Raw genomic sequence first — 27,660 nt, 5'->3', positions numbered from 1 at the left:
TTTTGATAAGTATGAAACTGAATACTTTAAAAATTAACATAAAATGTTTGTAATTAAAATCACAAGATAACAATTTTTTATTATCATACATTGTGCTGTGCTACGTTTCTGTGCATGATTTATATAGTACCAAAACGTAGGTATACGACAGATTTTCTTCCTCTATAATCTATTCAGTAGGCTGTCTGACTTCCACGCGGTAGAAACGGGTTCGATTCCCGGGGTGGATGATCTAAGGTTGGAATTTTTGCAGCCTTGTCCCCGCATAAAGAAGCTCTGAGGCTCTCACAGCCTCATATCAATGGCTACCTGGGGCGAAACTCGGGTGTAAATGCGGCCGGAGCGTGGTGCTGTTCTCATGACCTCCAAAATGGCCAAAATATGCCTCCTTGGTACGGTGCTATATCTATATCCACGGAGAACTTTGCCTTTACCTATGATCTGCAAAGTTGAGAGAATCTTATAATTTTAAAATATAGGTGATGTGTGTCAAACATTCCACGATAGAGTCCCGACCTACGACTTGGCTTTCCTTTGCAACTGTCTCTGCTTCAGTTTCACTTCAATCGTCCTCATCGTTTCGTTTAGCCAAAAGTTGAAGTATGTTTAGAATACGGACACAACAGATACACCAATTAACTACCGTCGATACGGTATCTTCAGGTTAACATACTATCTTTATGGACGCCCACAATTATCATCGGAAGGACGGAGCACCACTGCATCTTAACGCTTTCGCTCCTCGCCACCTCCACGAGATCAGATCCTGTGATTGGGTCTTCGCGTGCGGCCAGCCTCGGGAGCTTCCGCGTGATATGAACCCGGCCCACCGGCGGTCAGCGCAAAACAATCACCGGGTGCACGCATAGACCATCCTGCTCTCTCCTGTCGCGATTTGTTCGGCGTTATCGCGCTATGATCGCAGGAACACGCTTCCTTCCTAACCATCGCTGCCTCGCCCACGACGACCCCCCCCCCCCCCGACTGTGACAACAATCGCAGCGTCAATACCAAATAAAAGCATCGATCTTGCCCAGCTTTTGTTTACTCTGGCGCTGTTGTTTTTTGTTACGTTTTCCCGAAACAAAAACAAGATAATCCTTTAATCCTAAATATTCAGAAACTAAATACACGAATCATAAATCATAAAAATGCGCATTGTTTTCCCTCTCTCGACTGTAAATACGTATGGGATCAGGTGATGTATTACATACAGGACAGGACTTGTTTATGTTTTACGAAAGCCAAAGCTGGGAGGAACTGCGCGAAAATTCAGGAAAATCATCGCTAAAATACGACCTTGTGTTCGCTTTGATAAACATGTCTGCGAATGCCAGGTAATATTCTTAAACATATTCCACTATTTCCTTAAGTGTGATACAATTTTTTTGAGTAGAGGAGTAACATATGATATTAAACCCAACTGAACTTGTGAAATAGCAGCTCTCGGACGGCCAGTGCCTGAAACGACTTTTCGTTGGCAAGGAGTGGTGAGTGCATTGAGTTCCATCGTCGCTGTTTTCTGGCTTATTCAGGTTTAATATGTATTAATTCTTTTCACTGCACCTGGCTTTCTATCTTTTATAAGTAAAAATTTGCTTATATTGCCAAAAAAGAACCCGCGACTTTAGTGAAAATTGTTATGTTAAGCAGTTATTTCTTAATCCAAACCCCAGAAATATGTACGTAGAAATTTAACCAGTCACTCTTTATTCAGATTATAATGGAGGGGGCAGTGCATTGAAAATAATGTTTTCTTAGTAAGACTACTTCTAATAAGTATCAATTTCAACTACTTTGAAGTCACGATGTGAATATGTCACACAAACCAACATTTTTGCAGACAAAAACTTTAAGTTGGAGAAAGGAGTTTTGGGAATATAGTAGCGACACTTCTTTTGAACAGATGCGTCGTAGAAATCCCTATAAAAAAAAATGTATGAGAGAAAGCGACAGAGCAACCTGTTTTGCTGTTTGCGTGGCATTTGGTTTTTGTTGGACTCAACGACCGGTTCACACGATAGACCAAAATTGTATGTTGTTCACTACAAGAAGACCAATTAATTCAGATTTTCAAGAAATGAGTTATGAATTGATTTGATTGATTTTTGTTATTTAGCGTCGCTGTTCTTCCACTTTTGGCCAATCGGGACGATGAGGATGAGGTTTGATGTGATGAAATTGATGGTGGGACACTTACAAACAACACCTATGCCCCTGGCGTCGTAGCGCGCTACGCCACGGAGGTCGGTGTTATGGAAAGTGACCAGGTTCCTTACTTGTACAATGTGTACAAACAACTGGTCGTCTTGAGCGCAGCTTTCTGTTACGTTTCTCTCAACGTTGGCTAAGAAGAAGGTTTGCGATGCGCAGTGTTGTTGCTGGAGGTGGTAGGGGATACAAACAAGCCTTTGGAGTATTTCTGCACAAAAGTTGCAATCGAGATCTCTGCGGCGGCGGCTTTGGATGCGAGAGGTCAGGAAGCGGTATCTTCGCAGGTAGAATATGTAGGTGAACGTGGAGGTGCTTGTGACTGCGTACAAATTGCATGAGAAGGAACAAGCGCGTTCGTTACTTCAAAGCGCAAGTGTTTGTGCGTCCCTCTGTGGGTGCGTGTGCGTCGGGTAAAGTGTGAATAATTAATATCGCTTGACTTTCGTGCGCTCCGTGAGCAGAAACAACTGATGGGGAAGGAAGGGCGGAAAAGTGACGGCGGCGAGAGTTGACCCATAATGCAGTCAGCGGATGAGGAAGGGTTGCTGAGGAAGAGGCAGATCCACATGGACGGGATAGGTGTGTGTGTGTGTGTGTGGGTGTGGGTGTGTGTGTGTGTCAGAGAGAGAGAGAGAGAGAGAGAGAGAGAGAGAGAGAGAGAGAGAGAGAGAGAGAAATTGAAAGAGAAAAACAGAGAGAATAGGAGAAACAGAGAAAAAGCAAGATAGAGAATGGGAGACTGAAGCAGAGAAAGAGATAATTGGAGGCTGAAACAGGGAAAGAGAGAGAGAGAGAAAGAATGGGAGACAGAGAAAGAGGGTGAAAGAGCGTGGGAGACTGAAGCAAAATAAGAGAGATGATGAGATATGAAAGCATAGAGTGAGAGAGAGGGGGAGAGAGAGGGGGAGAGCGAGGATGGTAGTCTAAAGCAGAAAAAAGGGGAATACAGAGAAGAATAGGAGAATAAAGAAAGAGAGTGAGATATAGAGAGAGGAAGAATGGAAGTCTGAAGTAGAAGAAGAAGAGAGAGAGGGGGGGAGGTAGAACGGGTGGCTGAAGCAAAGAGATAGAAAATGGAAGTCTGAAACAGAGAAAAGCTGAGGTAGAGAAAAGGGAGACTAATCCATAGAGAGACGGAGAGGGTGATTGAGGAAAATGAAAACAGGCAGATAGAGAGACTTATTGAGAGAGATAGACATAGATAGAGAGTGAAATGTGAAAACTAGAAATAGAGGAGAAGCTATAGCAAAGGATAAGCACACGAAGAAAGAGAGACAGAGAGAAAAGAGAAGAGACAAAAATAGAGTGCAAAATATACTAAAGCAGATGGAGATAGAGATACTCGCGCTAAGAGAATGGAAGTCATAACGAACCAAGGAGGAGACTGAATGAAAGAGAATAGATTGAAGTTGAGATTGAAGTGTAGAACGCACAGAGAGAAATGAAGGAAGAGATAGACTGGGGGTGATGTACGAATTATTAGAATCAGATAAGGGATAGAGAGACAAGTGAAACCAGCGAAAGAGGAGAAGATCTTCCAGAAAAGGAAAAAGAATGGCTCCAGTTCGGAACTGACATGGCAGTATCCCACCCAGATGTTGCAATACCATTATTCAAGCACCGGGTAGTTTAGGGCTGCATGATCTGTCAGCGTCTCTTGCGGAAGTGGTGTGCATGGCCGTTACTCTCAGCCTAATCGCCAGTTGTGCAGCGCTGGTCAACGATTTGCAAACAAACAGTTTTTGTGGCAATTGTGCTTACCTGCGCGGTAATCCTGTACTCTGCCTGTTTGCTGACGGAAATGGTAAACTCAGCAACCAGAGTTATTGTTATACTGAATGCACAATGTATTAACACCTTCAGTTACCATCTTCGTGCAAACAGTTGAGTTCGACATTACCGATTATTTTGAACTGCTGGACACACATTCCACATTATTGTTCATTCTAATAAAAGTAACATTTGCTGTTTTTCGCTGCCAAACAGTTAACCTGTAATCCTTTATGTATGCGATGGTCCTTGCTACGAATCCATTCGTCCATAAATTCACCACGTTTTTTATGTATTACGACTGTAATGGTTTTCTTAGTCGTAGAAATACACATATAGAAATTTCCAGTACAGCAGAAGCCATTCTAAACAAAAAAAACAATAGTAAAAATACGGTAAAATTAGTGTTGAAAATAACACAGTACCAAAAAACAAAACAGTACCAAAAGTAACCAAACCGAGATATTAAATCTATTATCTAATTTATGCAGAAAATAATGATGATCCACTGAATCAAAAGCTTTGGACTGATCAAAGTACACGGCATCCAACCGAGTACGATTAGTAATGGAGTTTATATTGCAGAGTAACATAAAACACATCAAACGCAAAATAAAATGGCTAAAAAATGAAGATAAACGGGAAACTTTCGGGGAAATATAAGCCTCCCTACAGTCTTCCTATCTACATGGAGAGTGGCACAACTCCCAAAAGGAAACTTACATTGTAATTGAGGAATTAATGAAAAATAAATATTTCATTAGGGTGTCTGACCACATAACATTTATATTCTATCTGACGTTTGCATAAAGTTGTTTTTAACCTCGATGCTAATAATACCTGTCCTATGATGTTGTCCTGCTAAAGGTTATCACAACCCCGAACATTGCCACCAATTTAAACATATGAACATGATTATCCACTTCATCTCTATACTTCACATAACAAACTATTGTAGTCATGGTAAGCAAAGAGTACAGAATACAGTAGTTTTTCATCTTATTCTCTAAGTATGACTATATAGGGTGTAACAAAAATGTCGTGCACAACTTTAGGAATGGATTCCTCCATACATAGAAGGGAGAGAAAACGCTACATCAACATGTGGCTAGAAATTAAAATTTCTCAATAATTCCAGCTAATACGCTACGATCATATTTGCAAATCTTATTTCTCAGACATTACGTTTTTCTAGACACATGTTGAAATGTTTTTTCTTCTCTACATATTAGGAATCTTTTCCTAAAGTTTTACCCCAAATTTTCCTTACACCCTGTATACGCCCACTGAAATTAACTGATTGATTATTAGATTTAGTTTACTTCACTTTTCTGCCACGTTTGGGTAATCGCGAAGATGAGGATGTGAGACGATATGATGAAAATGATGAAAGGATTCGAACAGTCTAGTTGGTTACAAAGTGCAACACCGAGCCGTCTACTTCGTTTATTTGTCCCATGTAGTGTATTTGGTGTCTGCACCGTTTGCACTACGTTCTGGAGCGGTGCACGGTGTACGGTGTGGTGCATGGTGACGTGGTGCGTGCTAACCCATGAAACCTGAGTTTAAAGCAGCAGACAGGCATTTGATCAATCTACACCGCCGTTCTTGCGTACAGATCTACTTGGTTCAACGCAATTTACTTGCACCAACACTACGCCTGGTGTCAAAAGGTGTAGCGAACTAGATAGGACTTATAAGAGATATATATTTCAGGGAGAAATGAATGGAGTCCGCCATTTTCAACATTAAACCCCTTCTGCCATTAAGCCTGGCATAAAGATGCCGCTTCGTATATCAGAGAGGTTCTTTTTATAACGATCCCAGTTCATGAGGACCTAAATAACTTCTACCTGGATTCCGGAAATGAAATACTGAGAGCGCAAGACATACGGCCGAGAATTTCCCTAATACATTTTAATTCCTTCTAATTGAAACTGAAGAAAGGCCATAAATCCTCCGCCACGTGTAAATCAACAAGTATCCCGGGGCCTCTGGAGGGAGAAGGTTTTTCAGCCTGTTTATGGAGATAAGCCTCGAGCGTGGTGACTCGGCATGGCCAGGTAATTTATCGATTCGAAGGTCCTTTTCGCTCGGCCGCAGCGACCAACTTTCTCTTCGTTATCCCAGTTAACTGCTGCCAAAGATGGAGTCGTTCCCTCCGTCACGCGTGGCTGTCGTCGTGCTAACAGCGGCAAAACAGGCTCAACGAAAGCATTTAAGCGTTTGGACGAATTGTCGTCCTCATACGTAAAATTTGCCGAGATTTTGACAATTTTTACAGTTCATGAACTAACCAAGAAGACTTCTTCTTTTCTAGGCCTCCAGGATCAGGGTTTCGGAGCGGAGCGGATCAACGCTCCGACTGTTGCCAACGCTCCGGAGCGAGGAGCGAGATTCTAAGAAATGGTTCGCTCCGCTCCGGAGCGGAGCGATGTCTTATCCCGCTCCGCTCCGGAGCGGAGCACCGGGAATCGGAAAATTTCTCGCTCCGCTCCGGAGCGAGGAGCAAAATTTTAGAAAATGGTTCACTCCGCTCCGGAGCGGAGCGCTACCATAACACGCTCCGCTCCGGATCGGAGCAGAGGAAGTTGGAAAATTTCTCGCTCCGCTCCGGAGCGAGGAGCGAAATTTTAGGAAACGGTTCACTCCGCTCCGGAGCGGAGCGATACCTTGTGACGCTCCGCTCCGGAGCGAGGAGCGATATTCTAAGAACTTGCCCACTCCGCTCCGGAGCGACTCCGGAGCGCTCCGAGGTTGGATAATACGAGTGTATACAGAAAACTAACGATCACAGGTTCCGAGTACATTAGTAATTTTGTTTGTGAAATTTGTACCGCATTTGAAAATCGCCCGTTATTGTTGTTATAAAACTGATTATTACTAAAGCTAACGCCACGGAAACAGTCCAGAAAAGATTACGTCACTCACCTACAGTGTTGCCAATAAGCAAGGAATAATCCTTACACAATACACCAAGGAAGGCACAATCAACCGCATACGTACTGTCCGTGACTGTACAACGCGCAATGTGTCAACTGTGAAGCGTAGAAGAAGTGTGGCAAACCTGGAGGGCCAGGGGTGTGGAGGAGGCAAGGGAAGCTTCGATCTTCACTGGACTGTTTTCGTGAAGAGAGCGATATTATTGTTATTATTATTACATTTTCATTATCACTTTTACTACTCTACTACTACTTCTGGGGACAATATATTTCAATAGCAGGTGTGCCACCTGTGGTTTTATAAGTTGAGAGAATGGAACCACTCTCTCATTTCCTGCCACCAGGGATCGCGACTGAAACTCATTTCGGTTCAACTTCTGGTTCGGGCTAAGCACTTCGGCATATCGGCCCGACGTTACAGTCCACGCCGCGGGAGAAGTGAGTTATTCCGGAATATTGGTTCGAGTAACACTGGCGAAATTACTGCAGAGAATCCATTCGACCATCTAAAAGGCCAGAGGAAAGGCGAAGCAACTTGTACGGAGGAAGATAAAGGCAGACAGGTGTTCATGCAAAACACTCGCTGGTGCATGATTGCCATATCTTACTTTCTTTTACCCTGGTTATGTATGATACTTTGAATGTAGCGAAAGGGAAAAGTTTAAAGTAATTGGAAATTCAGTTTGCTAATTTTAACTTTTCGATTGAAAATCGGAATCATGCTTATTAATGTTACCGTCGGCCAATAAGGAAACGTTTTAATTTGAAATACAGAGTTTTCATATCTAACTTTTTAAAAATTCTGACACTAGAAAGTTGAAAACCGGCTTAACCAAAAATGTAAGTTGCCACATTTGGTTTACTTTTATGAAGGTATAAAGTCGAAAATCGGAATGCTGTTTGTATACAGCAGAACAGGGGAATTTAAATAGTATGAAATACAGGGTTGTCACATCGATTATTTTTCCCAAATTTAAAGGCAGGAAGTTGAAATAGGTATTTAATGGTTACATAAGTATACTACTGCAAAAATTACAAAATGTCTGGTTGCCATATCTAACATTTCAAGTTTGTAAGCAGTAACCTGGAAATAGGCATGGTGGTTATAAGAAAATAGCAAAAATTTTGGAAGAACGACGAATGGAATGTTGCTATATTTAACTTTCTGAGTCTAGAAAGCCAGAAAACGTATACGTATAAGATTAATATTTTTTTGTATTAAGTACGTTGTACACAGCAAACCGAAAGGAAGTTTTTAGTAATGAACAATGTGTAGTCAGCAGATAAGTCGAAACAAGATGTATAAACCTTAATAACCGTGATAAACACAAAATGTAATATTATCTACTTGGATAGGGTCATGTCCTGAATTTTATGGTTTCATTTTGAAAAACAGGGCTGCGAGCAATACGTGCCTTCCTCACTGATGGCATTTGATTTGATTTTTGTAACTTAGCTTTGAATTTTAGCTAATCGCGACGATGATAATGAGAGAATTGATAAATGTGTACTGAAAAAGAAAGTAGCGCCCTGTACCCCGATAACATAGTGGTAACAACGTCTCCTTGTAATGAAGGGGCACTGGAATCGATACCCGGTGGAGGGACTTAGTGGCTCGAATCCCACTTTAGGTAGGATTTAAACTGTAGGTCTATTCTCGATAGCGTATTGTTGAGTCTTAAATCCACCAAAAGTCCATAACAAAAGGCATTGTTTCAACGTATGTTGAATGTATAATTGCAATGTATATTGTGATAAATTAATCCTTAAGCAAATATACATTTGTAATTCTGTTTAACAATAAGAGATGTCACTTTCCTTTAAATCTATTCACAAAATCATAAAAATACAACTTGGAAATTCATTTCCAAATGAACAACCTCTTATGCATATCTTTTACGTATGTGTGTGTGTGTGTGTTTTTTTTCTGAAATCTGGCAAAGTTCTAATAATGTATTCACTTCATAAATGTCTATTACATAACAGAAAGCATCATTGGGTATTCAATATCAGACGAATAATGAATTCCATGGGAATATTTCAGCGAGTTCGTAGATTTGAGTTCAGCTCTCAACGACAAATGGTGTTGGTTTGACCCGCGTTAATGTCATTGGTGTTTCCTTTGTGTTTGTTTCTCTATCACAGTATAATTCTTTTCCATAGTTTCGGTGTCCTATTTTTTTACCGACTTATCTAGGATTTGTTTAAAATTACGGATCATGATAAATGTACGATTAAAGGCAAGGTAAAGTCCGGAAAAAACAAATTGAAACTTATACTTAGTTGAAAGGACAATTGGTTATTGTTGATTACAATTATAGAAATAACTTTATCGAAATACTTGGTTTTCTTTTACATACATATTTCTAATTCGTTTTGTGCACCATTCCATTCCTACTTGAATATGTAGACTATAAATAAAAACTCTGCATGGTTTCCTTCAATTCATTATTACAGTATAGATCTTCCATGATTCTCTTGGCTTATGATGCATAGAATTAACAATTACGGATTTTTTCGTTCTTTTTTGTTCTTTTATATTGATTTAACAAATCTAGTCACCTTATTATTCTATTAAACGATACTGGTTGGAATGATTTCTCCATTCGCATGGACGTCCGGAAATGGAGGGGGCCACGCCACCCGGAAATTAAAGGTAATCAAGAAGTACATATTTCACGCATATAATTTCATTTCAGTCACAGTAATATATGTTAATTATTGCAAGGGCGTTGCAGGAACATGATAACTTCAAACTGTAGAATATTTTTAATGGGAATAATACTATTTTGGGGAAATTCTGCCTCATTCTGCCCCCCTCCCTTGGACAAATATCTTGCTTGTCCCTTCCTGGAAAAAATCATGAAGACGTCCATGTATCAGCGGCGTTAACAATTTCATTAAATGTCCATACATCACCGTTGACAAGCACACATAATATGCATGTAATGATACAAGAGAACACAGCTTTTAAAGGCTTCTTTTTATGACAGTGAAGAGAAGAATAACACGCGCAAGTAATACTTTTAAAAGAGAACAATCTAGCCAGAATTGGTGTAGCATAATTCTAATACAACTGGCAACACGTGATCTGTCTGGTAAAGGCGATGTCTCTACCATGTACGGATAAGTCGAACGCAACGTACAGCGCAGCGAACGAAGTTCTCAACCCCGAAAGCACACACAAACAAGCTATGTACCAGTTTCACCCTCCTCCCCTCTTGAAACGGGCACAAGACCAATGAGCTAGCCGATTGCACTGAGTCACCTGCAAGGAACACGGAATACGGCACAAAACGAAGCTGTCTGTTGTATGGGGGAGGTGGGTCGGAAAAATCCGTAAAGCAGAAAAAAATGATTGCTCGAAATTATTCGTAACCCATTCAACACATAACATTCAAACTCTTATATCTAAGAGTCACAATCCAAAATTTGAAATACCCCACGGATCCCTGACGTCAGAGCGACCACAAACAAAAAAGCTTCGGTCAAAAGTCCCCGTGCACCTCCTCCTTCACCCGTTCGACTAGGGCCATAAGGAAGCATGATTCACTCTGTCCCTCCCCTCCAAGAGTTGGCGATCATACAGACAAACAATTAGAGTACGTGGAAACAGGACTGCAGGCTCTTTTCCATGTGGTTCCATTATAACCACTCCGTCACGGAAGTCGGCTTTAACGCGCCCATTCCATTATTCATAGTTGCATTACAGCATTCGTGTAAAAAAAAACTCCTAAACGGATCGGAGCGTGCTGTCAAAAGCACCACGCTCCGGAGCGGAGTGCTGTTGCCTCACGCTCCGCTCCGGATCGGAGCGTGCGTCTAAAAAATCTGAACCACTCCGCTCCGGAGCGGAGTACTGCTGTATCACGCTCCGCTCCGGATCGGAGCGTACGTCTCAAAAAGCTGAACCACTCCGCTCCGGAGCGGAGTGCTGTTATATCACGCTCCGCTCCGGATCGGAGCGTGCGACTCAAAAAGTCGAACCACTCCGCTCCGGAGCGGAGCGTGTCTCTCAAAAAGCTGAACCACTCCGCTCCGGAGCGGAGTGCTGTTGTATCACGCTCCGCTCCGGATCGGAGCGTGCGATTCAAAAAGTCGAACCACTCCGCTCCGGAGCGGAGCGTGTCTCTCAAGAAGTCGAACCACTCCGCTCCGGATCGGAGTGCTGTCGTACCACGCTCCGCTCCGGAGCGAGGAGCGGAGTAGAAATGACGCTTCGAAGTCGCTCCGGAGCGCTCCTTTAGTACGCTCCGCACTCCGCTCCGAAACCCTGTCCAGGATGGTGTAGTAGTAACGTCATTGCCTTGTAATGAAAAGGCCCCTGGTTCGATACACGGTGAGGGCATATAGTTGTTCAGATCCCACGTTAAACTGTAGGTCAGTTACGATTAGCCTATCTGTGCATAAAGTGGACTTAAAAAAATTAAACCAAATTCAATTATTTTATTGTACACTGCTGTTTACAAAAAGTGACACATTTTATAGTAAATTACTGCCTTGGTCAGCATATTTAGTTTTTCATAATCATGGAAACAAGGCTTAATGGAGTTATAATTTTATAGTGTTGCACAGTTGAAGTATGTAACACTTTATTTGAACAGTTGTTTAATAATGTATTTGAATATTTGCTAACTTAATATGTTGGTGAAATCATTAATTGGTTAACCAAATCTTTGTGTATGTATGTATGTATGTATACACGTATGTGTTTATGTATATATATATATATATATATATATATATATATATATATATATATATATATTATATGTGTGTGTGTGTGTGTGTATGACCACCCACCATCGTGAGGAAATTAGGGAATTAGGGAATTAGGGAGCTACGATTGAGTAGCTTATATGATCTCCCACCTTGTATTGGCAGGTGGGAGTGAGGCCGTCAGTCGGTACCGAATACTGCACTTGACTCTCACGGCCTGTTGCGCCACAGGTTATTGTATCGTATTTAATAGAGTTTGTCCTCGCCGACTCTGAATACACAGCCCACACCTATGGACCTCGAAACTAGACGTTTACGGGTGTCTCCCTCTTGTTACTTAAACACTCACTAAAAAGGGATTTTCCCAAATTCAACCCCTAAAGGCGAAAAGGGATTGTTAAATGTTTTTGTTTTCATTTTGATAAGTTTTCAGCCCAAATCCCTGTACCTAGAAATATGCAAATACATATTTAAACAAAACTCCTCAACAGATGGCCTTGTGTATATTATTCATCTCGGCGAGCGATTTACTAGTAGATACGTATATAAATTTCAGATCCTGCATATTATTCCTTCGGCTGCTTTTTCATTATGGCAAAATGCAAAGAGATTAGAACTAATATAGATGAAGGACGAACAATTCAGATTATTTTGAAGCAGAGTAGTTAGTGAAAACGATGTAATTCAGGGTGCACTATTCTATGGCAAAATTGTAAATACATGCAAAAATTCAAGAGGTCTAATTTATAAAAAAGAAAGTAAATTTAATTCATGGACCTATGAATAATTGGTAACGTCGTCGTCTTGTAATCAGGGGGGCCCGGGTTCGATACCCGGTGGAGGCACATGGCACAATGTCACTTTAAAGTGTAGGTCCAGTCCTGATCAGCCTTGCTGTGCATAAAGTGGAATTAAAGCAACAAATCAATCAATCAAAACCTTTGAATAATAGATTGAGCACGCTTTCGGCACTTAAAGTTTCTTAGTTGACAACCCCTTTAAGTATCATCGAGATGAAAGTGAAGTGTAAGCGCTAATACGTTAGCGTTGCATCTTAATTTGAATAAAATATATTGATGAATTATAAGATAATGTGGTCTTAGCAGCAACCTGCGTAGAGGAGTGGTTAGCGTAACACACTAAGAAGCCAGAGATGACTAGTTGTAATCTCAGGTAGGTAAGTGAAATTGTAGTGTGCAAGACTAGTTCAAGGACTACGTTAATTGCTGTTAGAGCATTTCATACTCTCGTACAGTCTCTGTCTATCTGTGCGTAAATAAAATGAGAATTGTGTTTTCAACTATAATTGTATAATTTAGACGAAGTGGATTATTTCTCTCAAATAATCACATCATAGAAATTGATTTTAGCACATTTTCTTCCAGCCACGCCTTTGCTCGAGTGTGGCGAGAGAATGGCAAATACGTGTTTTACGGAACAACAGTTGAGACAGGTTATTAGTTATGACAGATATGCTATGCAAAAACTCGGACAAGTATTATAAAAATAACTGTAAATAAATTATAAATGTCAAACACTAATGAACATTTTTATAGTATGTATACAAAGAGAAATAATTTTATTAATTTCTTCCCGTCCCGTAGAACATAATCTTGCTTACAAGTTCTTTTATCGCGTCGTTGATGAATAACTTTGGAAACGAAAAGCGTCACATCTGGGCTATATGGAATATCCATATCAAGGGAAAGACATATTAAGATTGTAAATATCTTGCGAGAAGATTTCTTATCAATGCAGCAATATACAAGTTCTGAAAGACAAGATCCCATTGGTTTCTGAGACTAACGTCAGAGTCGCGACATTCAAATGCACGTGGCGTATCCACCAAGATATCGATTTAGTCTGAAAGTAAATCGAATGGGAGGCCCTCTGGAAATTGATTCTGTTACTAGAAGCAGGGTGTGTTATGAAAGAACGAAACGTCGAGTGATTGATGTGTATGTGTGTTCATGTATATTATCAGTTATCGGTTACTCTGCTTTTTAATTAGGAAGCGGCGAGTTCGATATGTAGATGTAATTAAATGAGCCTGATTAGATCTTGCTGTGCTTCGTAAGTCGAGGATTCTTTCCTGTGCATGAAACTTACTTTAATTGAATCTGACATGAATAGTGTTTTATTGTTAGTTGACGTTACAGGCAATTCAAGAATTCATTGCTCATCTTCGAGGTTTTTGAATGTGTTTTTAGACGTCTGGAAATATTTAAAAAGCCATTTTGCAATGTTATAGGTTTGTTTGAAAATTAAATGCACTTTATATTCTAAGATTCCATTTTTCGTCGTATTGATGTACCTTCTTCACTCACGTAGGCTATTCGGTACCGGGTCTTTAATTCCCTAATACTGTATTTTGCTATTTTAGTCACTATTTTACGACTTGAATAAATCGTGCCAAGCAAAATAATACTGTCTATGCTTTGACCAGGATTCGAACCTGGGACATTTTGTGTCTCAACGGATTACAACGCTTTGGAGTCTACACTTTGAAATTAGGAAGTAACCACTTACACACGAACTCGGCACTTCTGATTGCAAAGTTTCAGCGTAAGCTCCCATCATGAAAATATAGAGAGATGAAACATTTCCTTTAAAACTAGTTTCTATTTAGGTAATTCTACGTTATTTTTCAGCCTCTTCAGAGTAATAGAAAGGACGGGTGTGAATGGCAATTGAATTTAGTAGATGAACTCAAGAGATAACCTTCCAAACAAATGTATAAAAACGTAATATAGTATATTTTACAATTACTATTATCCTCACATACATACGTAAACATAACCTTATTATTGGTTTTCGGTCTGAGTTGAGAAAAATAAACATTAAAATTTTGCATAGAATCAAACTGTAAAACTGTATTTATTTACCTCATAATGTAAAATATTTATACCAAAATGTGACACTTTCAGACGCAGCATGAGGGAGTAAATTATATTTTCCTTTGCAATCTGTACTTTAAAACATTTGCGATGATGATTAATAAATACTATTTCCTAATCTCAAAACGTTCATCAGAAATACAAAAATTACAAGCAGTTTCCCTGCAAAGTTTTTCCGGAACATTTCAACTTGAATTTCGACAAACATCCATTTAGTATCTATGCAAATTCCCTTAAAAATGTTGAGAAAAAATTTGAAACGTCAATCAATGCAATTGAATATGTTCGAATGTTTATAATTGCATTGCGCTTCCTTCCTCTTTCGGCTACTAGTGACGCTGAGAGTGAGTGTAACGACTAATTTCATGAAAACTCAAACTTCGAACTTTGGTGACATTCCGTGCAATTGTACGTAATGAGTGGGTTCTTCATTAATGTTCAAACACTCAGAGAACACTATGCATAGAGAAATGTCCACTTGTGTCTTATCTCCTAAAACTTCTTAAAATGGATCAAGTACAAAATAGCTATAACATGGAGCGTATCTCTTATGCGTTACAGATGGAACGGTTGGGAAGAGCGAGTTATATTACGTGAAGTTGTTACTTTGAAAATAATCGCATTTAATAAAATATTATTAGCATAATACATTCTGCAACCTTTATATTCCTATTTAACATTTAATGCAGTTAACATCTAGTCCCGTGTACGAAGTTATATTATTGTAGAGCGCTGTCATTTTTGCGAACTAACAAAATGGCAAAGGTAAGCTCTCCTTTGTGCATTGTGCCGTGCCTTCAAAATACTTAAGGGATGTTTAGATGGAACGACATGCATTTCGATATACGACATAGGAATGTGAAGTGAAAAACGACACACTGTATAAATTTCTCTTTCAATGTTCTATCATTTCATGAATTTCTGTTTCCATTTCGGTGATTTAGACGCTCTTCCATCTCTCTGTATAATCGCAGCGGTGAGGATGAAATGATGGATTGCGTGATGAGGCAAACGGTAATTCCAACCTGAAACTTATGGCGTTACGGTGACCATTTAGCCACAGACCAGCTCATGGACGGACATTTTCCCACCTGAGATTATCGAGGTTGAAACCGAACCCTTTTTGGCTTCCCCGATGGCGTAGTGGTAACGTCATCGCTTTACATTCGAGTTCTATACTCGATGGAGGCACATAGTGGTTCGGATCTCACTTTAAACTGTAGGTCCAGTCCCGATTAGTCTTTCTGTGCATAAAGTGGCTTTTATAACAAACTGAAACAAACACACACACCGAACCCTTGCTCTCATCTTAGACGCTGTGGTGATTGAGCGACTCGTTGTCATTTGTTTGTTATTTGCGTTGGTTTTTCTTATTTCTGCAGCTGGCCTCCGTGGCGGAGTGGTTAGCAGAGCGCACTACGACACAAGGGGCCCCGGGTTCGGATCCAAGCCTGGGCATGGATGTTCTTTGTGTGTCCCTTCATCATCAATTTCATCACGCATCATCTTCGCGATTAACCAAAAGTGCCAAAAATACAAACATTTTTCTCTTATTTCTGCGTTTTTCGTGGCGTTTGGAATAGAAGAGCAGCTCCAAAATTTATTGCAAAAGATGGTGGTGGAGATGCATCAGGGAGACAGGTTGGCAACTTACCTGAACGTGAAGACGGTGAGAGGACGATAGGACTTGTGGCTCAAGGGGTCGCCCATGCTGGTGCCCCAGAAGTCGTTCTTGAAGATATCGAAGAGAGGGGAGATGCCCAGAACGTCCTTGTTCTGTTTGACGGCTGGAATGTCGTCATGAACGAGATCCCCGTGGAGGCCGTTGAAGTAGCAGCTGAAGGCCACGAAGGCCACCACCCCGTAGATCCTCCTGTTCTCCTTGTCTTCGGAGCACTCCTTCTCCTTCCCGCACCCGACGCTTTGGATTCTGCTGCGCCTCATGGCGGCTCGAACCGAGGACTCACGCGTCCAACGCGACGAACGTCCTCAGTCGATGCGTCGAACTCATCGCAAAGGAAACGAAAAGGAAGGAAAAGACGCACCAGGAACCTCGCGATGCTTAGCAGAGAACAAACGAGGCTTCAGTACGGAGATGGGATCATCTCGACGCACACGCGTACACACCCGAGGACCGAGGTTCGATCACCGGCCCTGGCTACGATTTCACGTAAGAGCCCGCTTCCACACGACGAGCGTTCCGCGGTCTCACTGCCCGGCACCGCAACTGCCTCTCGCTTATAACTCGGCACGCAGCCAGTCGATCGCCCCGTCGCTAGGCACGCGCAGGGGAAGGGACGCTCGTCTTCGGCGCTGACTCGTTGCTACACGAAGCGTGGACGCCGAGCGCCTTGCACACGGCAGCGTCTCCGTAACAGACCGCAGGTTCTCCGAGAAAGACGAGCTTTTTGCCGTAGCATCGCGTCTTCCCGAGGAAAAATTCTCCCGCGGACGAATGACCTGAGGAATTCACGAATTCCGCAATGCACTCACCCAATATCGGCGGTGAGTTTATGTCAATTCCGCGTTAAGGTCAATCGTGACTATACTCTATCCCCGGGAATGTATGGAGCGAGGCCGCGCATAGCGGCAGAGAAGGGGGAATCGAGTGGGCAGAACGAAGTAGTACATGCTGCTACGAAGGCTGGTAACTGCAGTTGCTTTCCTCCCTCTACGCAATCCCGTTCGATCTCACGTGTTCATTGGTGGAGCCGTCTCGCGTCAGTACATGCTCAGAGACTCGTTTTCCTTCGCTTGCTCTAGAGATACGCGGCACAGAGTAAAGGTCTGCAGTTATGATGGAATCCAAAGCACTATGCTTCTACCGGGAATCGATCCCGTCATCTCTTTCTTATAGATAGATTGATTTTGTTTATTTTACTTCGCTTTCTGCCACTTTCGGCTAATAGCGAAGATGAGGATGAGTCATGATACGGTCAAATTGATGAAGGGAGACTCACAAAGAACGCCCATGCCAACGCCGGGATTCGAACCAGGGGTCTCTGGCATCGTAGGGCACTGTGTTAACCACTCTGGCACGCAGACCGACAAATTCCACAATGTATTTACCCAATATTGGCGATGAGTTTATTTAATGTCTGCTGCAAGGCTAATCGTGACTACTTCTACAGTTATGACTATGCACCCACCGGGAATCCATCCCAATGTCTCTTTATTATTGATTGTTTGATTTTGTTTAATTTACTTCGCTTTTCTGCCTCTTGTGGCTAATCGCGAAGATGAGGATGATGAAACTCACTCGTGTCCACGATGGGATTTTTTCCTTTTTTTTTAAAAAAAAAAAAGTACAGCCCCTAAGTGGCAGCTTTCCCCACACAAACCTCACATCAATTTTCTCAATTCTTGCCTTTTCATTCAGAAGAGACTAACAGTCATCCGTGTCCGAACAGGGATTCAAACACTGGCGTCGTAGCGCGCTGCGTTAACCACTCCACCACCGAGGCCTCTCATTATTACAAGGTTTAAAACTGCCCTATCTTGATTTCAGCTTCGTTTGACATAAAGGTTCCTTGTAGTATTGGTGGTCCCGTCGGTGGTGTGTCCCAAGTTCCATTATTGAAATGCCTAACTTATTTCAGAATCTTTCCAACAATATCCCTGTATTAAGAGACTCACTCAGCCTCTAATCTAACCTGGGACAAATCCGAGGGGTAAAATCTATGGTCGAGAAGAGAATGTGCGGCGCCCTGTCTCAACATCCCCCATGCGCCTTCATGGCACGGTGCCGTACGCATTTGATAGAATTACCTATACGTATTGCATTGTTATCGCTTGGTTAAATTAATTGAGGCAATGATGATGAATTGATTATGTACAGCAGGGAATGAACGACAGTGCCCAGATTATTAAATTATAGATCGTTTGATTAAATTTTAAACTTTCAGTTCGTTAACGCTCAAGTTATTTGCACCTTTTGCAATCACCAGCTAATCAACAACAACAGTAGAATTACAATACTTGCGACATCAAAGGAAACGTGCCTGAATTAAAAGTGGTCTGATGCAGATAAAGTTCTTTGTAATTATTAAAATTAAAACATGTATCTGGAATTAAAACACTTGTCCGAGGTTTTAAATCTTATAATAAAAATTGACGATCTACATAGGCACTCAGCCCACATCCTGACATACAGTAGACGTGCCAGAGCCTCGTTGGTTGCATTGAGCATATATCAGCTGCTCGAAGAGAGGCTTCTTATTCGCCGATGAACTCATATGGCGCATGTGAAAATGTACCAAATATGAGTAAAATAATTTTGGGGTGGTGGCTCAGTCGGGAACGCGTCTGACTACCATGCTAAAGGTCCCGGGAAGCGGCCCCGGCGCCCACCCAGCGTCGAATAACAAGGGTACCTGTGAGAAACCCTGGGGGCTAAAGGCGGTCAGGGGCGTGATGCTGATCACATCACCCCCATTCATGACCGGATCAAGAAAGTGTGGGGCGTTACCCCCACACCCCCTATACGCCTTCATGGCGTGGTGCTAAGCACAGGGGAGCACTTTACTTCTTCTTTTTTTACTTTATGCCGGAAATCTCTGGAAGAAACGAACGGAAACAAGTCTCTGCGCAAGTAGTGACTCCAGAGGTCTTGACCAAGGAACGTGTGAGAGGGGAAGTGAGTGCATGGAGAGGAAAATGCAACTCAACTAGAGCTACCACGTGTTATGAGCAGCGCATGCAACTCCGCTCCGCCCATTGGCTTTCTCGCCCTCCTCTTCCGTTACATACGTACTTGCTCCACGGATTTCCGAGACAGAGTGTAGTTTATTTTCGTATGTTATATTCGACAGGAATTGTAGGGAAATGAAATAAGAGCGTTTCAAGTGGGATGCACCGTATTTTTTTAATGATATGGCCTTGACCTTTTAGCATATTAGTTTACCAATCATCTTTAAGTTTGTGCTGTAAAGTCATTTTCGTAGGTGGAATGGCATAATTACAATAGTTCTTGCCTTTATGCCTTCATCAATTTCGTGTAACAATCCCATGTTATTCTCATCGTCACGATCAACTCAAAGTGACAGAAAGCGACGTAAAGAGAGAAAAATAGAAAAGAAAATACAAGTTTTTTTAGTATTTCTTGAGTCTTCTAAATCTGGGGATAAATTCTTAGCACCATGTTTATCCTGACGTCGTCACCTGTGACTGTAGCACGAAAAGGCTATTTTCAAATATTTTTCTCAGTAAGCATAAATCATAAATGACCTTTCCTGGTTTGGGGTCCAGTTGGTGCGCACTTGGAAGTTTCCCATTGAATGCTGCGTTTCGCGTGAACCCTGTCTATGCAAACACAAGCTTTCTGCCGTGAGAGAGTACAAGAAATCAAAGACGAAAGTTTCTTTGAGAAACTCGGAGATGTCCTTTTCTTCCCTGCAACGCACGCAAAAGGAGTTGCCTGGGATAAATCAATGGATTACGCAAGGCAAAGGATGTGCCTAATGTCGCCGTTCGGCCCCTCTGAAAACAGCCTGTCCCGAATCCATGGAGACCGCCGGAGCGATTCAGAGAGGAATGATCGCCCGTCCCATATCTAGATTCCGAGAAAGCGAAGTTCTAGGTGATCGAGTTTCAGAAGGCTTTGTGCTTTTGAGTAGTCTAGTTACTGCTGGTATATAAAAAGTGTTGCTACGCAGTGAATTTTTTATAATATCTTTGTTTCAGTAGCCTTTGGCTATTTTTGTTCATGTTGAACTACACAGTGTAGTCTCAATTTACCAGGTTGCAACATGAGACTACAGGAAACCTTAAATTTCCCAAATGATGCATGTGCTAATGGAGGTGGTTCCAGGGAAATTATGGAATTAATTCCAGGAAAGAAACTGTACAATAACTCCAAATAGTAGGGAACTTTGCGAAAGCTCGTCATATCACAGATTTTGAAGATACGTATTTTTCTTATCTTGCCTGTACGAGTGATGATTATATTTATAAATGATAATGGAACGCTCACAAAGACGCTCAGGTTGTGACTTGGACTCTAAACATTCGGTGATTAGACCGTGAGTCGAACACTCAACGTTCTAGAGCGCCGATTTGGAAGAAATTACGTAATAAGAATTAAGTAAGAAGATATGGTTCAAGCGTCAGAAAGATACTGTTCTATTTCTACTTAAAGGTTCGATTAAACGGTTCTATCACGGCAATCACGTTATATTCCATTATTTCACAATTAGTAGCTTTGGAGCTGCAAAGTGATTAAGAGCAAATCTAATCATGATTTATGCTAGACGTCTCAATTCGTCTAGTGGCAGAAAAGAGATGCAAAATCAGAAATATACACAAACAATAGCAATTTAATTAATGGCTGTCATTAATTTTGTATCACTTTCAAGATATTAAACATACATCAGTACACATGGAGCATTCTAATCCTCCTCGTAGATCGTGACTTTGAAACTACTAAAACGAGAGCCTTCCCACATAGGGGCAGGTGTTACGTCACCGCCTTTTAAACAGGAGGTCAAGGGTTCGATATCCGGTGGAGATCTAGTGGGTTCGGATCCAACTTTCAGTTGGGGATGGTTTCGGGTTGGAGAACCTAAATCAGGAAAATATGTCACCACATGTTGTATTCCCACATAAAATTGTTCAGCACCTTCCAATAAACTACTCCGCAAAAATATTTACTTCGTGTAAAAGCATAAATTTTATGTTTGATAATATAAATTTTAATATTTGCAACAATAATATATTTTTTAATGTTCAATAAGACTATTGCGATAATCAAGACAGTTATATACAGTTAAAAAAAATCATGTTCTTGCACAATGATCGTGCCACACAATTTCGTTTGTGGTCGTGGTGATTTTTTTTATGAATGAAGAAGTAAGACCAAGCGAAATTCACAGAAGGACAGTGAGGTTATGGCGGATATGTGACTCTTAGCCGAAGTAAAAGATTCGCATGGTGCAAACTGGTTTAAAACGGCATGCGCAGACAAATGCGCTGACGCGGCGCCATGCGAGTCGGGGTGCTCCGAAAATAACCCACTTCTCCCCTGGCGATATGTTTTTACCATCTCTTGCGTGAAAATTTGGCCTCCTTTGACACAAAGACTAGAAAAAATGAGTTTTTCTGCAAAAGTGAACTGAACGCCCGCCGCTCTAAGGCAACGATCTTTTTCTCCCCTCTCCTCCCTTAGCATCCATCGTCCCCTTCCCCACTTCCCAGCATCCAAGGCGCTTTTTTCGCCCGAGAGAAGCATCGCCCGTTACCGCCCAGGAGCAGCTCAATTTTAATATTGCATTAAGGATTCTGAGAGCAAATTTCAGCAAGCAACACAGGTTGTCGATTCCGAGCTTCGCAAATCCTCTCTTCCTCGCCCTTCTCCGAATACTTCAGCCCCAATTTTGGAAGTTCCCGGCGCGGAGGGAAGAAGAACGGATAGCAAGGGGGAGGCGACCGAGATTAAAGACCCGAAGTCGGTTTCTGTGCACGAAACAAATCGCCGCGTTTCCATTTATTAGATTTGTCCATTGTTTACGGAGAGGAGACTAAAGAGGGCGTCGCAACTGAAGGAGACGGAGATTCTTGGATGCTGCGACCGTCCATCACGCCTTGCAAGGTGCGAGAAAGGCTCTTATTTTTCATGGGTGGTGAAAGGAATTCTGAGCTTCTTAAACTATTCCTGTCCAATTTCAGAATTTGGGTTCTTGGGCACAGTAAACAGAATCACCCTCTTTCCAGATTCGCGCTACGCCAGGGGTTCCAGGTTCGAATTCTTGTCTGGGAATGGATATTTTTGAGTGTCCATTCATCAATTTCCATCATATCATCACTCATCCATCGCCATCTCAGCAAATTAGCCAAAAGTGGCAAAAAAGTGAAGTACAATGAAGCAAATAATAGCAAATCTTTCCAGATTCGACCAGCCTTAGTCTTCAAATCATATTTGTGTCGGCGAATGACTTGCGAACTTGTGAATTTGAGTCAGTCTAGTTATATGACATCTTTGTGTTAGTGGTAGCGGTGAGAACTTTCCTTTTAAAACAGTGACTTTTCCAATTAACTGTAACTGTTGCTACGCACTGTACGAAATGAGCGTCGGCCTCCTCGGCAGAGTGGTTAGCACACACCGCGATACGATGCCAGATGTCCCGGGTTTGAATCCCGGCCTGAGCATGGGTGTTCCTTGAGTGTCCCTTCATGAATATCATCACTCATCCTCATATTCGCGTTTAGCCAAAAGTTGAAGAAATGCCAATTAAAATAAACCAATTCAATCAATGGAAATGAGAACATCAATTGCTTTTACACTTTAACTATTAGAGTTAAGGTTCTGTACGTCTGAAATGTAATGAAGACTATATGTGTTAGAAAACTAATAAAATTTTAATATTGATACGAGCAAATGACGATGGCGTAGCGGTAAGGTCGTCGCCTTGAAAGTGGTAACGGGTTCAATACCCGGTGGAGGCACATTACACACTTGTTCGGATTCCACTTTAAACTGTAGCCCCAGTCCCGATTAGCCTATGTATGTGAATAAAAGATAAACGTAAAACGAAACTCAAAATCAAACGACCAGTTCTTTACGTCACTTAACTTTCTCAAGTATAAGCAACTACTTTCAATTTTCTCACCTCTTAATTTCCATATTTAAACATGTGAGGTTTATTGTAATTTAATGAGAAATACTGTTAACATTACATGGTAATCAGTAAATAAACGAAGCAAGGCGCTGAGGAAGACGGTTGAATGAGAACGAGATAATAGAGGGAGAAAGAGCTTGGAATCGCAGAACTGCAGGAGAGAATAGTTTTCAGGGTCTGACAGCATTTGGACATTTGGCGTTGCATGCAGTGGGTGAGAATTTACGATCGGAAACAAAATAACTTTATTACCATCGCAGTGTGTGTACTGCGAGTTTAATGGCGTCCATCTTTCGCTTTTGCGCCAACGCCGCTATCATTGATTTGTCCATAAACACACGATTCGCAGGCAAACAAAAACTTAAACACAGGCGCGGCAGATGCATTTTTCGGTGCATAAAATCCTCTCCGCAAACGAAGCCGCCTCGCTGAAAATGGCGGCGCAGGGTTCCTATCCACACACGGCACCGATTTGCAAACATGTTTTGTTTGTTAATGTCCGGACGTTTTCCAAGGTTAAGGTAAAAATGGTACGTAAACTGTTTATAAACGCGTTGACCACAAATAGGAATGGAAGAGTGAGCTCGGATGACTACTATTTGTTGGTCTGTTGCAGAGGCGCACGAATGTATTTCATTTGGGGGTACAAAATACGACCTACACACGCAAAAAAAAAGTGTTGAAAAATTAATTTAGCACACCGTATTTATTCGAATCTAATGAATTGATTAATATCTTACTTTAATTTTCTTTTCTGCCACTTTTGACTAATTGCAAAGATGATGATGAGCGATGATATGGTGAAATTTATCAAGGGAAATTCACAAAGAACACCCATGACCAGGCTGGGATTCAAGCCCGGGACCTTTCGCGTCGTAGCGCGCTGTGGTTACTGAAAGGCTCTAATGCTCACTCTTTGGGATCAAATGTCTTCCCCAAAAATAAGTTGTGCATCAGATTCGAATTCAATGTGACGTTCTCCAGACTTATTTAAAAATAACTAGTGTTAAATTGTAATAAAATTTAAAATCCGCAATATCAACCCTTTGCTCTATAATATAGCGTTACTCTCTAATAAAATTTAATTTGTTACAAAAAATATTGTGTAAAAATAGTGTTATTATGTAACAAAATTTAAATTCATAAAATAATTTCGTTCTTGTATAAAATAAACTTTTCTTTGCACATACCCATTACATTCGTTTGAAAGTTCTTTCTTGTTTTCAAACATTTGAAAAAATTAGTTCACATTCTATTTGATGACGCATTCGATTCGATTATATATTATTATTGCTTTCTACTGAATTAGCACCAAGACAGTAATAAATATTATTAATGATTTTAAAATACTTACATATTTTCTTACATATTTGAATTAAGTTTTCCACATATTTATGTACGTATTTCGTATGTCGTGACTAGATAACCAATACTTAGAATGTCAGAGAAGACAGTTATGTATTATGGATAAACCGACATATAGCTTAGTAACTGATCTTTGGACGAAGCTATCTAAAACAAAAATAAATTGTTTTGAATGGTAATTAAATAACAGTAGTTGAATAGCGACTAATTTGGGACGGACTCACAGTTTGGACAAGTCTATCACGTAAGCAGAATGAAGAAATTTCGGAGTACTCTGGAATTCGGCCTGAATATCGTCCTCTTTCAAAATCAGCTCCCGCCTCATCGAGAGTTTCGGATGTCCGTATCCTGACAATGTGTCTGCTGATCGGATAAATCTGCAGGTCGTCTGCGGCCATAGCCACGCTTTAACAGAGTTACATGCGACACCTGTCTGTCAATTCCTAAGTTACCTTTTGTAAAAGCTGACCGGGACGTCCGCCAATCCGATGCATCTATTCATCAATAAGTTGCGCAGTGGACGGTGGCCGATCGTCGCTAAATTCTCGAAGCTGCCAGTTCTGAAGTTACGACTACTCTTACAGGGTCATCGGAGGGGAACAGGGAAAGCTATTGTCAGGAAATTCTGCATCAATCGAAAGCAATACTCGTTCACCATCATTTATGATAACTGTAATAGAGTTATTTTCCAAAGCGAGTAGTGGAGTTAAAATTTTAAAATTAGTATACTCTATTCCTGGAATCTCTATAGCAAGACCGAGGGGAGAAAGCGAGTGGTCGGAGCGAAGCAGTACACGTTGCTCCAAAAAGCTGGTAGCTGCAGTCACGTTTTTGCCTCCACATAATCCCGTTCCCTCTCCGTGTTCATTGGTCGAGCCGCCTCGGGTTACTACTTGCGCAGAGGCTCGTTTTCGTTCCCTCGCTCCAGAGATTCTCGGGACAGGGTGTAAGTTTCCTAACGTCAGCCTCACAATGATCCGACACATCTTAACGCAACGCGACGGGACACATCAGGGCAAGACGAGTAGGCACTTTATTGGTTATCTAAAATCTGATAGCAGATTTTGTCCATGTTCTCAGTAGGTCTGCGTCTGTCTTTTATAATTTGGGCAGAGGATAACGATGCATTATACTGTTTGCAGCAGAATCAATGTGTACGTAGAATTGATGTATCAGTTTATACGAGCATGTTGTGAATTCAATAGGTTTTCTAGCAAATAACTGATTAGAGAATAAGATATTAACAATTTAATGTAAAATTCAATGACTACATTAAATTGCTGCCTTGAAGTTGACCCCGTCTGTGCCTCAAGTGAATGGATTCGCGCATACGCAGATCATTGTGTCGCAATCTACTCCACGCGAGACTAAATTCCACGGACCTTCGTTGTTTTGTCGCAACCCGTCACAAAATGACTCGGGTCAAATATTTCGTCGGGTGCGCGGCCTCCCATAAGATACTATGTTCAAACCTTCCCTGAGACAGTTTGCGACAAGAATGACTCGTCGCATCATGTCATGTTGGATCCGGTGTGCGGCAGACCTAAAAGTGCATGTGAGTGGTCCTCCTGGAAAGGGTAATTATGCTAATTATCTGACACGAATTAAGGATTTGTTTTCAAAATAAGTAACCGCAATAAGTAGACATCTTTTGGTAGCTATATTTTAGTGCCATTTGCTTGACCTCTAGTTATTACATAGGATCGTAATCTGGATGTGTAAAGGCCGAATCACACGGAACTGGAACTGGCTACCTTTCCGGATGTGATGGCTGCTTGACTGGTTTGGAGGATTAGGACATGTTCTAATTGCTACTGGCTTTTCTCGACTAGATTCTGTAGAATAGCCAATCAGAGCAAAGTTTGCGCATATGAAGATAATCTGTGAGTTTGCAAGTGAAGATGTGTACTGACAAGTATGATTAGCTGAAAATGAAAATCCTTATTATTACAAGTGTATTATGATTTTTTTTAAAATTTGTAAATGAATCCTTCGAACCTCAAGTATGAATATGCATACTCTAGTTAATTAAAAAGCTTGTTCGGTACGCATTGATTACTATATTTCTTTCGAGCTAATCTTACATATTTCCTTTTTTCATTTTTTAATAAAAGCACAAAGCAGTAATTATCCTAAAGGTAAAGGTAAAGTGTTCCCCTGTGCATAGCACCACGCCATGAAGGCGTATAGGGGGTGTGGGGGTAACGCCCCACACTTTCTTGATCCGGTCGTGAGTGGGGGTGATGTGATCAGCATCACGCCCCTGACCGCCTTTACCCCAGGTACCCATGTTATTCGACGCTGGGTGGGCGCCGGGGCCGCTTCCACCGTTAGAAAAGTTCCCGGATTTGAACCGGCCGGGGATCGAACCCGGGACCTTTAGCATGGTAGTCAGACGCGTTACCGACTGAGCCACCGCGGCCAGCAGTAATTATCCTACAACATTATTCAAATTGCTCGTCCATCTTTACAGACTGTCTGGCTCTGCGCAATGTCTTATGGGAACAAAAGTCTATCAACAAGTACGGTAACAAGTAAACTAGCAAATGGGTAGCCAGTCCAACGCCAGCTAGGGCATTCCTACTGGAAATCCAGTTCCTTGTGATTCAGGCTTAAGGTGTGGTTTGAGAAGGCACCCAGTAGTTCCACGTAGTTCACCCTAGTAACTGCAGTCTTGCGGGCCAAGGAGGCTATGACGTCTCGGCTCACGGCCAGTTTATTCCTGTTGGGGCCGTCTTGTTCTGCCGTTGTCCTTTTTTGCGCCTTTGCAGTCTCAGCTTTTAACTAGTGTATGGAGATTTTATCCTAGGAGACAGCATCGTTTTAGCTTCATTGCTTTTAAACATGCAGTGAGGAAGTTTTCTTTTGGTTAAGAAGCCAATATACCTTGTGTGCTGATGCTGCCTTAATATAAAAAATAAGTCGTCTACATTCCTCTGTAAACGAATTAATTTTTACAAACGAGTAAGGAAGTTAACTTTCCGAAACGGGTAACTTCATTACCCACACGAAACGAGTAACTCAGTTAAGTACAGTGAAGTTTCCTAAATAAGCAACTGTAGAGTTACTACATTCCCGAAACAAGTGATGAAGTTCATTCTGTGAAGTAAGTAATTGTGACAACTGTCTGAAATCAATAAC

At 41.4% G+C, this 27,660-nt stretch overlaps 1 protein-coding gene across 1 annotated transcript in view; it reads right to left on the bottom strand.

The window, feature by feature from the left end:
- Positions 1-16,742, bottom strand: part of LOC145993730 (protein O-mannosyl-transferase TMTC1-like) — a 647,925-nt gene extending 631,183 nt beyond the window's left edge. The window contains exon 1 of the mRNA XM_083129469.1: positions 16,197-16,742. Coding sequence (XP_082985595.1) covers positions 16,197-16,486 — 290 coding nt within the window. The 5' untranslated portion in view covers positions 16,487-16,742. The remainder of the gene's footprint in view (positions 1-16,196) is intronic.
- Positions 16,743-27,660: the final 10,918 nt, after the last annotated feature.

This window comes from Lepisma saccharinum, chromosome 10, assembly GCF_977018435.1.
Source record: "Lepisma saccharinum chromosome 10, izLepSacc3.1, whole genome shotgun sequence".
In the NCBI taxonomy this organism is placed as follows: domain Eukaryota; kingdom Metazoa; phylum Arthropoda; class Insecta; order Zygentoma; family Lepismatidae; genus Lepisma; species Lepisma saccharinum.
Note: the sequence above shows the minus strand (reverse complement) of the source record. Positions and strands in the feature narration are given on the sequence as shown.